The sequence below is a fragment of the Pocillopora verrucosa genome, chromosome 12 (assembly GCF_036669915.1).
Source record: "Pocillopora verrucosa isolate sample1 chromosome 12, ASM3666991v2, whole genome shotgun sequence".
NCBI classification, from domain to species: Eukaryota; Metazoa; Cnidaria; class Anthozoa; order Scleractinia; family Pocilloporidae; genus Pocillopora; species Pocillopora verrucosa.
In genome coordinates this window covers 15048787-15062969 of record NC_089323.1, presented here as the reverse complement: position 1 = coordinate 15062969, position 14183 = coordinate 15048787, and the positions used below count along the sequence as shown (strand labels likewise).

General features: G+C 38.5%; 1 protein-coding gene across 1 annotated transcript; it reads left to right on the top strand.

Moving 5' to 3' along the window:
* The first annotated feature begins 36 nt into the window (after positions 1 to 36).
* Positions 37 to 13407, top strand: LOC131778664 (coiled-coil domain-containing protein 78). The gene is made up of 21 exons (XM_059095074.2): positions 37 to 569; positions 1569 to 1753; positions 2369 to 2565; positions 3109 to 3280; positions 3672 to 3818; positions 4209 to 4340; positions 4812 to 4898; positions 5539 to 5718; positions 6573 to 6674; positions 7468 to 7530; positions 7674 to 7733; positions 8115 to 8203; positions 8536 to 8614; positions 9862 to 9987; positions 10567 to 10757; positions 10871 to 10973; positions 11078 to 11149; positions 11698 to 11750; positions 12159 to 12243; positions 12502 to 12602; positions 12877 to 13407. The coding sequence occupies exons 1-21, from the start codon at positions 122 to 124 to the stop codon at positions 12947 to 12949; spliced, it is 2745 nt and encodes a 914-aa protein (XP_058951057.2). The 5' UTR covers positions 37 to 121; the 3' UTR covers positions 12950 to 13407.
* The last annotated feature ends 776 nt before the right edge of the window (positions 13408 to 14183 follow it).

Below are 14183 nucleotides of genomic sequence, written 5' to 3'. Positions count from 1 at the left end.
GTTATATTCCCACTTGGTGGCCTCGCGATTTTCAACAGGCCAGGCTGCTACAGTTGTTATCTTTAAAAATGGCGGTCAATAATCGTCTTTGCAAACGTACAATACTTTCACAAATTTCTAAATGAATGTGGAGGTTTTAGCTCGTATTCGACCACCCATACGGGGAGAGCATTATTCTCTAAATCTTTCGGGTACCCGCGTGCAAGCAAGTGATGGAACTGGTCACATATTTGGATCTGTTTACAAATCGGAATCAGTGACCTATGATATTTTCAAAGACTCCTTGCTGCCACTGATAGAACTCTTCATCGCTGGTTACAATGTTTGTTTCTTGGTTTTTGGAGAATCAGGATCTGGAAAATCGTTCTCTCTTGCAGGGGAGAAGAATTCCAAGGCTGGGTTGATTCCCCTGATAATAAATTCTGTTTTTACTCGAGTAAAAGGTGAAAGGTCAGCTCGAAGGGAACAAAGAGTACAGAGAAATGATCCGAATGACGGAGTTGTGTTTGTACAGTTTTACGAGGTCTTTAACGAAAAAGTAAGAGATCTGCTGCTACTACCACATGAAGGTAGGTCTGCATGATTTACTACTAAGGATGGGCCGAAATGGTTTTTCCGAGTAGATACGAGTTACCGAGAGTGATGCTGACGATTTTCTTCCATATCGCTACTGATATCGATACTGTGACGTCATAAAGTTATATGATAAGTCACATGATTTGATTAACTTGATATAGGGTTATCTTGTACTGTTAAGTTATGTTTTGTGAATACTCCCCAGAAGCATCAATAAGACAGTCAAAAACTTAAACCAATTGTACTTAAGTTGAAACTCACGGTCATCAATGAGTTCACTCTTGCAACACTTGCAAGCCACTCAGACTGGTACACTGAGGTGCTCATTGCCCAAACTCAAGCCCAAAATCTTTTTGGCTTCTTACCAGCAAATGGTCACCTGTGTGAGACAAAGCATGGGCAGGTCGCATGCAATATCAAAAGTTTTGATACTTTACATTAATAGCATTATTGTCTGATCAGACCTTGGTATTACCGGTATTGAATATTTGGTATTGATATGGGTCCATCCTTATTCAATACAGCACAGTACAGTGCAGAGCTCTCAAGTCTATTTACTGGCAAAGAGTGGGATTTTGGACAGCAGTCTTTGATTTTGATGGTCAACTCTACCATGGGCACGCCAACACCACGGCTTTGTCCAGTGGTCAGTGCACTGGGCTCCGAGTTGGATGACTCAGGTTCTAGTCCTGGCTGGGGCAAGGTGTTGTGCCCTTGAGACATGTGGGAAAAAAAATGCAAGCTCTGCTTGTAGGCTAGGCTAAATCTATATATTATAATTCAAGAGTTGTCTTTCTCAAAGTCAACAGTTTAAGTAAGAAATTTAAATGTGTGAGAAATAATAGTTTCTGGATGAGTGTATAAGATTTAATTCATTAATAGTTAACATGAGTCTCGTACTCAAGGTTTGAGACTCAATAGCTCTGTAATCAGATGTTATAGAGGCATACTGTATCATACCAACTTCTTAATCATATTTAATTTATAATCAGACAAGTATATTGATGTTGTGGAAGATGGACGCAATGGAGTGCATGTGCAGAATGCGACTTACAAGAGGGTTGTTGATGCAGCAGAGTGTACCAATGTATTTCGTCAGGGGTGGTCAAACAGAGCCATGGGACAAACAGATTTTGAAACAAGAACCACAGTTTTCTTCTCACTTGACATGTCAATGGTGAGTGTGTGAAAAAGTTATGACCATACTTGAGTATTCACCTATTAAACAACAACTTTTTACCCTGAAATATTTTCCTTTTAAATCCACAAGTTCTCTTTAACTCCCATGAGTGATTAAGATAGAATTTCTCCTTACTATATCTATACAATGTCATGCAGACAAGTGATGAGAATTTTAAAAAAAATCAATTATAGGATTACTAATTGATCTGATACCATATTCTCCACACTATAATATAATGAGAATCGTTTGGCAAACAGTAAGGAGAATTACTAATGAGATCTTGGGAGTTAAAGGGTTCAAGGACTTGAAAACACACTTAGATAGCAAATCTAAGTAAAACTGGCTCCTCTATGTGGGAGATATGGCAGCAATGGGTTTGCTCATTGTATATTTGTCACATTTAACCCTGTACACCCTGACATCAGTATCTATATTCTCTATATTCCTTTGTACACATTTCCTTTCATATTGATAGAGAGAATTTGTTTAACAATAAAAGCTTCCTAGGTTGGTTATCATTTCCTTTAATCTCATGATTTAACAGTCTTATTGTAGAGAGAAGTTACATGCTTTTATTCTTCCTGAATCAGCTTTTCTTTGCTCATAAAGGTTCCAAAAGATGGTCAGGATCTGTTTACATCTCGTTTTCTTGTGGTGAAATTACCTGGAGCAGAAAAACTAGCTGAAGACCCTACACAGCTGCGCATGAGGGAAGGTCCTACTTTAAATAGGTCTCTACTTGCATTTGGGAATCTTGTAGCTCAGTTAGCTGCAGCTCCAAAGTCTACAAGAGTCATCAATTATGGGTGAGTGTTTGACTTTTGTACCTGAGAGAAACACCTGGCTGAGTGATTTCCAGGTGTGTGGTTCTCTGGATCAGCAAGTCTCTGTCTGACCTGTTTGGGTCATCATGTGGTATTCTTTAATAAAATAAAGTGCTTCTCTCTCTCTCTCCACCTGGGAGTACAAATTTGTACTGGTGAAATGTTAGGAAAATCAAAGAAACTGTTGGTATGGGGGGTTGGGGTTAGGTAAGATGGATAACTGTGCATCTCACTCCATGTCTCTCCACGGAGGAATATGAATGGGTTTTGGTAAACTGACAGTGAAACCTGACAAATGCTTGGGAGAGGGACTGGGGGATAGGTGAGATTTTTTTCTCCGAACACTTTTTTCTTTATTCAGGAGAAAAAAAATGATTGGTTGTGATGCTAGCTAAGAAATGAAAAAAAAAAAAGAGACTAGCTGAGTTATATCTGAGCTAATGCTATGTTCATGGTGATAACAAGTTTAAAAATGTGTACTTCATTAACTTAAACTGTTGTGGTGCTCATTTTTTGACTTTTCAGAGAGTCTAAAATGACCCTGTTGCTAAAAGATGCACTTGGTGGAAACTGCAAAACAAAAGCATTGGTGACACTGCACCCTTCTGATAGTTCCAGTCTTTCAACTGTACTCAGAACTGCTGGGCAGCTTGCTCAAGTACAAAATTATCCTGTTATCAATGACTTTATGGCAAAGGTGTGTGTGTATATGTGAAAATTTAAGTTTTTGATTTGAAGTGGTGAGAAGTGAAGCTAGGATGTGCAAGTCGACAGGTGCAAAATCAAATGGGACTGTTCGAAGCAGTCACAGTGAGTAGATCATCCAAGTGGCTGAGTCACCGTTTCACAAAAATGCTGACCTCTGCTGAGCTTGTGGAAAACATTAGTGATCATCACCCAGAACATTCCTTTTCAACATTTCATGTACCTTCACATGACCACCAAACCACACAATTTTCAGAGACTTTTTCAAGAATCTTCTATGTGTAAATGAGACTAAGTGGGAAATGGTCTTGACTCTCTGAGTTATTTAGAAGAGTGTGTTAGCTGACATTGTGATTGATAGGTTGTCTTTTGTCTTTACACAGGAACTCTTATGTCAGTATCGAACCCTAATTATGAAACTTCAAGATGACATCCAAATGTCAGGTGGTGGTAGGAGCTTAGGTACAGGAGAAACTCCAGGCAGGGCACAGGAACTGAAAGATCAAATGACACAGCTCACACAGGAAAATGTAAGTTGAACTTGCAAGATAGCTGAGCACTTTTGCTTGAGTGTTGAAAAACATAAACTAAAGTGATCACAAGGACTAATCAGACAAGAGGAAAATCCCTTAATGATTTTAATAATGGGAATGTTAGCCCTTAACGACAATCCTTCTGATTAAGGAAGTGACAAAAACTTATTAATTTCTCCTTACTATATCAGTACATTATCCATTATACACAGTGAGAAAAGACAATCTTATCAGCTGTAGGGAACAATTACCGGTACAAATATATTGAACCTTTGGAATTTAAGGGTTCAGTGCAGATGCGACTAAAAACCATAATGTCAGACTTTATGTTACAGTAGTTGAGTCTCACCCCTAACTGGTTATTATTGTATTTTTTTGTGGCTATAGTTTAAGTTGCAGGAGAAAAATGAGCAGTTATACACAAGGCTTGACGAGATACAGACAAGATACAGTGAACTGATGAATTCAAAGACACAGCTCTCTTCAAAGTTGATCTCCAGTGAAGAAGAAAAATTACAGGTTTGTTTCTTGTTCTTTTTTTTCTTGGTTTCTTCTTGTATCAGGGGTTTCAGTCAAATTTTATTTTTTTTATAGTGGGCCACTGGCCAGCTTTTAAACAATTTTCAAGATTGAAGGGATCTGATTGATATAAGTCATTCATTGTCTGTACAGCTGTCTAATCCACCATTGGCAACTACCTTAAAGTTTGAAAAAAGTTTTTGAAACTTCTGTTATAGTATCCTAGATAATTTTTAAGTACCAAGTTTTTTTTGAAAGAAAATGGAGAGATACAATTTAGTTGATCAGAAAGCATGTTAGAATGCCAGTTGTGCTATTTTTGTTTCTATATCTTTTAAATATTTTGTCTTGAAAAAGTGCTTAGATAACTAGATCAGGGGAGGGGATATATCTTTGAAAAACATTTTTTTAAAACTGTGGTTGAGGGACTTTAATTTGTCATGAAAACTTTATATTTTTGATACTCATTAGATTTCCAAGACATTGGTTGACATTCAGTTGGAAAACAACAGAATCCAGGAAGATGCAGAGGCTGTCAATTTTGACTTCAACAATAAGGTAGGTAGAGACTGTGCAGTACTCTTCAATAAATAACCTCAAGAAGCAATTTTGTTCTAACTTGTACTTTGTTTTGTTGGTGAAATGTGTTTAAGAATTTCCTTGGGTTTCTTAGGTCCAATTTACATAATGCAATTCTTTTAACCATCAAAGCTGATCAGCTTACAATATTGCTTACACATGAATTATGTCATCTGAATCACACCCGCAAAAACTTTACAACAATAGCATCCAGGTCAGGTCTGTGTAATTGCATCCATGTCCAATGTCGTAACTACTCGTCAACCTGAGTTTTCACTTTGTATGATCCTTACAGATTGTGTAATTTGTATTCATGAGTCATATGACCCTTACAGATCCTCTATCATTACAAACTTAGTATCTGTCATGTGGATTTATAAGAGCACCAACAAGTTCTCTTGCCTCAGTTGGTAGCCAAAGGGCAGAAAACCTTGAAAATTGAACTGTGTGGCTGAGGAGTGAGTCATCTCACATGACTTAGGTTTTCTTTATGTAACCGTAAAATTATTTTCAGTTTAGCATGGATTCTATTCTAAAATTTTTACATAAGCCTCTGAGATACAGTGTCAATTACTGAACAGGATGTGAGAAAATCACTGATTTTTCCCCTTCATTTCAGGTGCTTGCTCTTGAAAATAATGTCATGGAACTTCAGATGTTTTTGGATAAGGCTCAAGCTGACTTGACAGCAAGTAAAGAAGATCTTGCTGTCATGGAAACAGAACATAAAGAGCTGGCAAATGAGTACATTGCTTTAAAGACCAGTCATGTTCAGTTGACTGCAGACTATCAAAAGGAGGTGGGATAATTGTTGTTAATTATAGTGCACCAACCAGTTCTCTGTGGCTGAGTTGGTAGTGGAGCATACAAACTTGGAGAGCAAGTGCTCAGCATTCTCTCAGTAAAAATTATAGTAGCCTTCAATGAAAGAAATTTGTACTCCTCACAGAATCCCTGTATCCCACCAACCACTCCAACTCAAACATATTATCAGGCCAAAATGAGATGATGGAGATGTTGTAAATCATCCCCTAGCATTTTAGAGTATAAATTAAATGATCCCACATTATTTCATCTTCCAGCTTTATAATTAATCATTCCCACAATTGAACGAGATTGGTATACCAAAAAATTGGTGTCAAGCAAAAACTTGATGTCATGCAAAGACTTGGTATGAGCTGCTGTGAGGAAATTTAGCTTGCTTGCACAACGGACCTGGTCAGGCCTGAAGAGCCTGATTCTTAGATGGTTGAAAGATGGAGTTGAGTGATTGATCAAGAGTTATGCAGAAAGGGACTGCTATTAAAAGACAAAAGCACACAAAATAATTATCTGAGCTCCTGAAAATGATATCCTGCATGGTTTCAGTGGCATGAAGGGTTAAGAAGTAACACAGGAGGACAGGTCCCAGTCCATCAGAATCTTACCCCTGCCCCAGGATTTCAGTGAAAGTTTCCTTAACTTGTACCCTATTACTCCTTGGTTGAGAGAGGCACTTTGAAAGGAAAATGTCCCTTCTGAGAACATTATACAATGACCCAGTCAGGTCTTTAACCTTATCTTTTTTATTTTTAGATTCCATGTATTATACTAACACAAAGCTACTACATAATTTCAATTTTATGCTAAATAATCTTTTTATATTTTTATAAGGTGGCCAAAAACGAAGAGTTGGGTTTGGAACTTGTGACGCTGCTCAACACAAAGGAAAAACTACAGAGTGATAAAGAAGCTGTGGAGCTTGAAACAATGAAGGTTGAGGGCATTTAACAAACACTTTATTTTACTTTCGTGTTGTCTAAAGATTAACCTGACTATTACAATAATATGTTATTTAAAACCAGGAGCATCCATGTTCTCCCATTGAAAATGAATATTTTGTGTAATCATCCATTCAATAGCAGGGATCTTATTGGGTTGCATTAGTTTTACATGCTCACAATTGTTTATCTGGTCAGCCATGTTTGATTAAGAGTTGGAGTGGTTGGTAAGGCACAGGGATTGTGAGGGGTACAAATCTCTTTCATTAATGGCAACTATAATTTTCACTAAGAGAATACTGAGTACTTGCTCCCCATGCAATTTCAAGTTTTTGTGCTCTACTAGCAACTCAGCCACAGAGAACTGATAGTTGAACTAAGCCACTTTTGTACACAAGGTCTACATGCTACACTGGCCTGATCTGTATGCTACTGGTGCAGTTGTTAAAGTTGTTGCTGGTATAATTCAGATGGCACAATTTTCCTGTATAAGCACCAACTTTAGGCTGATCAGCTGAAATGGTTAAAAGAATTGTAAGTTTATGTAAATTGAACCTATGAGGGAAGTTCTTGGCCATGAGTGTTGGTAATCATCATAGTTAAGAGTTGTGACTCCCACTCAGGTTGTCAAGACCAATGCCACTGTTACCAACTGCAGTCCTTTTTAGGGTCATAGTTTTGAAGTAAAGAACGTCTAAATTCAAAGAATCTGACCTCTATATTCAGTTCAAAAGGAGCATGAAATGAAATAACATGATAATAATATCAGATGTTTTCTTTGCTTCTAGGAGTATTATGACCAACTTAGGAGGTTGGCCAGCAAGTTTTCAAGGAGCTCTCTCCGTGAGAAGGTAGCATGACCTTTTATTGTTCTTTCCCTAAAGCAGGTTTCAATTCAAACTTTGCTGCTTCATGTTTGATTTTCAAATTGATCATGTAACGATGTGTGCAGTAGTTAATATGGCTTGATTCTCTGACTATCTGTTCAATACAGGATGATTTGTCCAAAAGTGTGCTTTCCTTGCAGTCCGAGAAGCTCGAACTTGAAAAACAGGTAATATATATTTGATCCAAAGGTCCAAAGGATTTAACCTCTTGCACACTGAGATAATGTGTGTATTATTCATCTATCCAAAAGTGTTTCTGCCAAAACGTTTTAGCTAAGAAATTCTATTGGATTGCTGTCCCTACACCCAGAAGTGAACGTTACTTTAATTTTCCTGCTATTTAAAGAGCAAACTGATAGTTACTGAGAGAGGAAAAATTTATTAACCAGGGAGTAATTTTTGGATTTAAAATCAAATTCACAGGACAAACTAGAAGGGAAATATGTTGGCATCAAGTGGGAGAATTACCTTTCCGATATTGCAGGCAGTTGAAGGGCTGTTAGACATCCTATGTTGTTTGCTAACAGTTTCATTTTTTGTTATTACAGTTATTTCAAAACAGCCAACAACGAGAAGGACGGGTGGAGGTTCTCAGGACTCAGCATCAAAGAGAACTGACCAAGTTGGAAGATAGAATGTATACAGCTTTTCCTGTTCTTGTATTTGGTCTCCCACTAATAGTTTTTCATAGACCTTGACTTTCAACCCCCAAGAGAGACTAGTCTCTAATTTCTCCTTACAATGTCGCCCCTGACTCGCACATTAAGGTCATGAGAATAAAGGAAATGATCACAACCTTAAGAAACTCTTGACTGTTGAACAAATTCTCCTTACTAGTACCATAGAAAACGCATAGAAAAAATTATGGAGAATATGCATACAGATGTCAGGATATAAAGGGTTGAGGGTGGTCTCAGTGATAGGGATCTACTCTGTGTAAAATTTAATCATAAAGATTTGTTTCCTTAGATCCAAATTGACCCAAGAGCTGAAAGACTCTAAGGAATCTCTTCGGGTGATTCAGCGGAAATTAGCCCTTCAGTCTTCTGTAAGTAATGTTTTTGTTGCTTGAGTAATAGTTTGTGATAGCTTACCTCTGGGAAAATGATTTAGGGGACATCTATCTTCAAGAAAGGCAAACTTTGATTCTGACAAATTAGGAACGCCTCATACTCTTTCTGTTCAGTCTATTGCCTTCATTGTCGCAGCACGACTATTGATGGAAAACTTTAAAGAAATCCATTCTTTCTTATAAGAACCAGCAAAGGCTACGAGATGGTTTCCATCCGTGGATAAGATTCTACTCTTAAAAGCCCTAGTGGCTTTTCCATATCGTTCTTTGAGCAACTCAGTTTACAAATAATAATAATAATAATAACTTTATTTGTATAGCGGTATATATAAAAGCTCTCTATCGCTTTACAATAAAAAAAAAAAAGAAAATAACTAACTAACAATAACACTAAAACAAAAAGTCAAATGAAAGCGAGTCTGAAAAGATAAGTTTTCAATCTAGATTTAAAAACATCAACTAATCCACTTAATTTAATGTCTAAGGGAATATCATTCCATCGCTTTGGGGCAGCGACCGAAAAGGCCCTGTCCCCATAGCTCTTCAGGCGCACATTCGGTACTTCTAATAAATGTTTGCCAGCAGACCTAAGATTTCTTGTAGGGTTATATGGGACTATAAGTTGACTTAAATACGGAGGCGCCAGATTATTGAGAGCTTTAAAAGTTAACAGTAATACTTTAAAGGTAATTCGCTGCTCCACAGGTAACCAGTGTAGCTCCTTAAGGACGGGACGAATGTGCGCAGCCCTAGGTTGCCCAGCTACAAGGCGTGCGGCGCAGTTTTGAACGCGCTGGAGCTTCTGAATAATATAGTCCGGTGACCCGAGGAGCAACGAGTTACAAAGCGAGTTACAAAGCGAAGTAAAGCAGAACCAGTGTGATACCAGATCACGTTAGTTTTGCTTTATTTTGCTCTGTGAATGGTCCGTGACGTCTGCCACTTTCTTAACCAATCAGATTCAAAACTTAAACCGATCGCGACTTGGTCACCCGCGTTTTCCCGCGCTTTCCCGCGCTTCGAGCGGTTCAATTGTTTTTACATTAAGTTCTCGGTTTCCGAAATGGAGGAATGTTCTCCAATTCTGGCGGAAGAGAGGCACTGTGCCGTTTCTATTGAGCACAACGCGATCACCCTCATTAGGACTCAAAAACAGGGCCTTTCATTTTTATTTTCATTTCAGTAATGTAACTTATGTTATATAATTCTGTTGCATTATAAAGGAATTGATCTCTGCCAACGGGGAGAGGCACCGTTTACAAGAAGAAAGTAACAACCTGGACCTGCGCCTTAAAGAGCTCAGTGCGGAATATACCAACAGACTTCAGCAGTATATTCATGATATTGCGGTGAGAAATATTTATTAGAGCTTTTTAAATTCTCGTTGCATTTAGGGGACCCCGTCATCCAAAGGACACGAAATTTGTATCAATTACCTTTATTGATGGAACATTTACACGGAGGACATTTTAAGTGGTCTTCAGGAAGCCCCATTATTAGGTTCCACTATATCCGTATCTATACAATATCACGCAGAAAAGTGACGAGAATAAAGAAAAATATCAATTATGGGATTACTAAATGATCCGATACCAATTTCTCCAAACCAACATAATGAGAGTCATATCGCGAGAGTAAGAATTGACGAAAATTGCCGAGAGAGAACGAATATTGACGATGGTTGACGAGAGTGAACGAGAGTGGTAACCGCCGCACCCGTTTCAACTTCAAATCTTCAATAAACCTCTCGTAGACTCTTTTTTGCAGGGAAAGTGGCATCATTCCTGGTCGATTCTTAGACAACAGGACACATCATTATTTGCTAATTATTTTATAACCCGGAGGATTAAGGGTCAGAAACATGCCGATGAACAGCCTATGGGCTCAAACAACATCTCGATTATAACATTCCTTTTCGTTACCCACAGGAGTTCTGTGGAAAGGTTAACGAGAGGCAGATTTCAGTGGAGTCATTTCAGGGGTACATTGATATGATGGTCAGACAAATCAGAGAATCACACGAGAAAAAGGAAGAAGCCTTGGAGAGCAGACTGCGAGAATTGAAAGCTACCATAAGAGACTTGGTACAAAAGCACGATAATCTTTCTTCAGCTTACAGGTGCGCACAAATGCTCCTCCCTCTCCTCCCCCCTAAACAAAAAAACGAGGTAAGATTCCCCCCTTTCCAATAATCTTCGTTCATGATTGACATATTTTTTGTTATTATTTTAGGATGTTACGGTACGACATTGAAAGTAAAGAAGCAAAGTCAGTGCCACAGACTAACCAAGCTAGTTTGTACTTGCCTTCAGAGACTGAACTGCAGACTGCCCAGGTTAGTTTCTTGTTTTCAGCAATGTTTTTGTAAAACAACTGAGAGCAGGCCTATTCTTCCCCGTCAATAACTCCGTAATTTGTTTTTTTTTTTTTTTTTAACAGAGTCGTGAAATTGCAAAACTGACGGCGGATCTCAAAGAATTAAAACGAAGTAATGATGAACTAAGACAAAAGGTACCATTGACATAGAATTTTTTTTGTCCTTTTTTTTCAAATATCTGAATGGCTCACATTATGAATTTTTTACCAATTCTTCGTATATTCGTAAGGCAATAATTGAAGCTGTCGGTGTAAACCCTATCGACTGTGACAGAAAAAGGCCATTACAGTTGGTAATGGTCATAGGACCGGGTGAAGTCCAGTTCGGCCTTTAGTAATGCGAGTGATTAACAAAATTTTGCTAATTACGAGTATAGGACTACACGAAGTCGTGTTAACAATTAATCAAAGCTATTACACAATTAGAGAAACAAACTATTCATCGGTCTATACGTCTTCATAGAATAATAAAAGTTAACTCGGCGAATTGCGCCACAAGAAGTACGCTTGCACATGACGCGTACTGTCCAAGTACACTGTTGAATTACAAGCAAGACGCGTAATGTCCAATTGCTCCGTTCAGTTACAAGCATGAAGCGTACACTGTTCAGGTAGCGCTGAAATCAGGCTTGTAACAATTAAGCATTTTATTACGAATTTTTATATTCTTCACTTTGTTCCAGTTGGCCTCCAACACCTCGCGTTTTACAGCGGATGACCAGCAACCGGATCAACTGTGAGTTTAATGTGCTCCTTCCAGGATTTCTGATAAGTCTAATCCAATAAAGTATAGGTAATAACATGTTTTGGGTGAAATTTGGTGTTAAAAAGCACGAGAAAATTTTTCAAAGAGAACAAAATTGTTTGAGCCCGCAGGGCAAGTGCAATTTGTAGTCTTTGAAAATTTACGAGTGCTTCTTAACGCCAAACTGCAAGAGAAATCATGTTATTATTTGTTAGTAAAGTACATGAAAAAACATCACAGTAAATTTTGATAGCGTGTGCGTGCTATTTGTAACTTTGCACTCGTGTTACAACTTTGCTCTTGTGTTACATGAGAATACACTCGGTTTTAGCCAATCAGAAGCGCGCAATTTTTTCATGTACATTATTAGGTTTCTTAAAGGAGTATTTTCTCTGCTAGGTTGTTACCAGCAGGTCAGGCAACAGTGGAGATGGGTTGGGGCTACCTCCGAAAGCAACTCCGCGAATTCACACTGAATACCCAGGTAGCGAAATAACGATGACTTCTGCTGATTTCGAACAACTAGCTTGTCAATCCCGGTCAATCTTTTTTATCCTTACCCATCTTCGTTCCTTTGTTGTTTATTTTTGATGTTTTACTATCTTACCAAACAATTATTTCATGGTTTCTGGGTGGACTGAAAAAAGGGCGACAAATATTATGGCCTAACTGCTGAAATCTTTCGGGTTAATCTTGAAGCGTATTAAATATACTTTACATCGTTGGTTTTTTTACCCTTTAGCAAGACCTGGAAAGTGAGCGCGCTTCACTGATGACACGTTGTATTATGGCGGAAGAACAACTTGCGCGCCTTCAGCACTACATAGATACAAATCTTAAAAGGTACTACTGATTATCTATTGAGAATAACCTTGCCTTGATTATTGGCCTAAGAATCTTTTTCCCTCCTTTCATTAGAAGGTGCTGATGAAACAAACTGACTGTACTGATGAAGCAAAGACATCACCCTCCTGTCTGTGTGTGTTTGTGTGTGGGGGTGGGGGGGGGGGGGAACGGGAGGGAAGCGGGGGACAGGATTGAAGCGGGGACGAAGTTATATATTTGCTCTGCGTCTTGCTTCATTTAGGCTTCTCACCCTTCTCTCTTTATATTGCAGATACCAAGAAGAAATTGTTCGTTTGCGAACATTGTTAGGAAATACTACTCCCGCTGCGCATTCAAGACGCTAGAACTGTGTAGTAATATACTTCAAAGCCATAATCAAAAGGCGGTTGTAAATATGTTGGATGCACTTCGAGTTATTTGTATTGTGTTATGGAGCATTTTTCGACCGAGTGATCAGGGTTTGTCGTGGGTTTTCTTTCCTACGCTCCATGATTGGTTAAGAAAATTCGCGCCACTCTCTCGACCAATCAGATCTAAGAAAAAGTCCAATTAAGACTTGGTAACATGCGTTTTACCACGGATGAGGACTTTCGCCAGAAGGTCTTGGTGCTGGGACACTAAAAAGGAAGAGTGCTGCATAATGTCTGGACGTTTTTAAGTTGTTGTACAGTTTTCCCTAAAAGTATTTATTAGTCATTTGTTGGAAGGAAGTGGACTTTACCATTCGAAAGAAAGTGTGTTTAAAACTGACTATCTTTGTTGTATTGCTCCTTATTATCGAAGTGATATGCTTATTTTAAACGATCCCTTAACCTGTTGTGGCTCATTTAATCGCAAGTTTTGTAAAAAACTATAACTGGCATTGCAGGCGGTGTCACGCTGCCTCATTGAGGGCCTTTGATCAGACCAAGTTTGTCAGCGGTTTAGTGTGCACCTTGCTATGTCCATGGTGTATTTGTTATGATGCGTCTGCAAATTGTAAACGATAGACCGATGCAGGGTAACTATTCAACAACTAATGTGTCAGGGGAATTATGATAATCGCAAATCTCGTTGTTTTGTAGGTCTAAAACACAAAGGTAGCCGTTGAGTCATTACGTTGGTGGCTATCTTATTATTTCCCCTTAATACCGAGGCAAAGATAACCATAAGTCTTTCCATTGATTAGTGGCTATCTTAGAATAGATTTCCCTATATACCGACGTAAATGTACCCGTTAAGTCATTGCGTTACTGGCTGTCTTAGAGTTTCCCTCTATACCGACGTAAATGTACCCGTTAAGTCATTGCGTTACTGGCTCTTAGGATTTCCCTATATACCGACACAAATGTGGTAGCCATTAAGTCATTGCTTTACCCGCTTTGTTATGGTCGGTAATATCAGTTATAAATCAACCGAAAAATTCAGTAGCCGCAAGAAATGCTCGTAGGTATAGACGAACGCAATTACGAAATTCGCCGTTTTTTTTTAACGCCGATCACCCTTACTACGCACTTAATATTCCCTCTTCACCCGTAATTTCGACCGATGATGAAGCGACCTTTAGTAGGTAAAACTATGTCAAGGTCCACAACCAGA

Coding starts and splice junctions, on each gene's coding strand:
- LOC131778664 (XM_059095074.2), top strand. CDS start 122: ATGAATGTGGAGGTTTTAGCTCGTATTCGACCACCCATACGGGGAGAG. Junction 570..1,568: donor GCTGCTACTACCACATGAAG/GTAGGTCTGCAT, acceptor ATTTATAATCAG/ACAAGTATATTGATGTTGTG. Junction 2,566..3,108: donor ACAAGAGTCATCAATTATGG/GTGAGTGTTTGA, acceptor TTGACTTTTCAG/AGAGTCTAAAATGACCCTGT.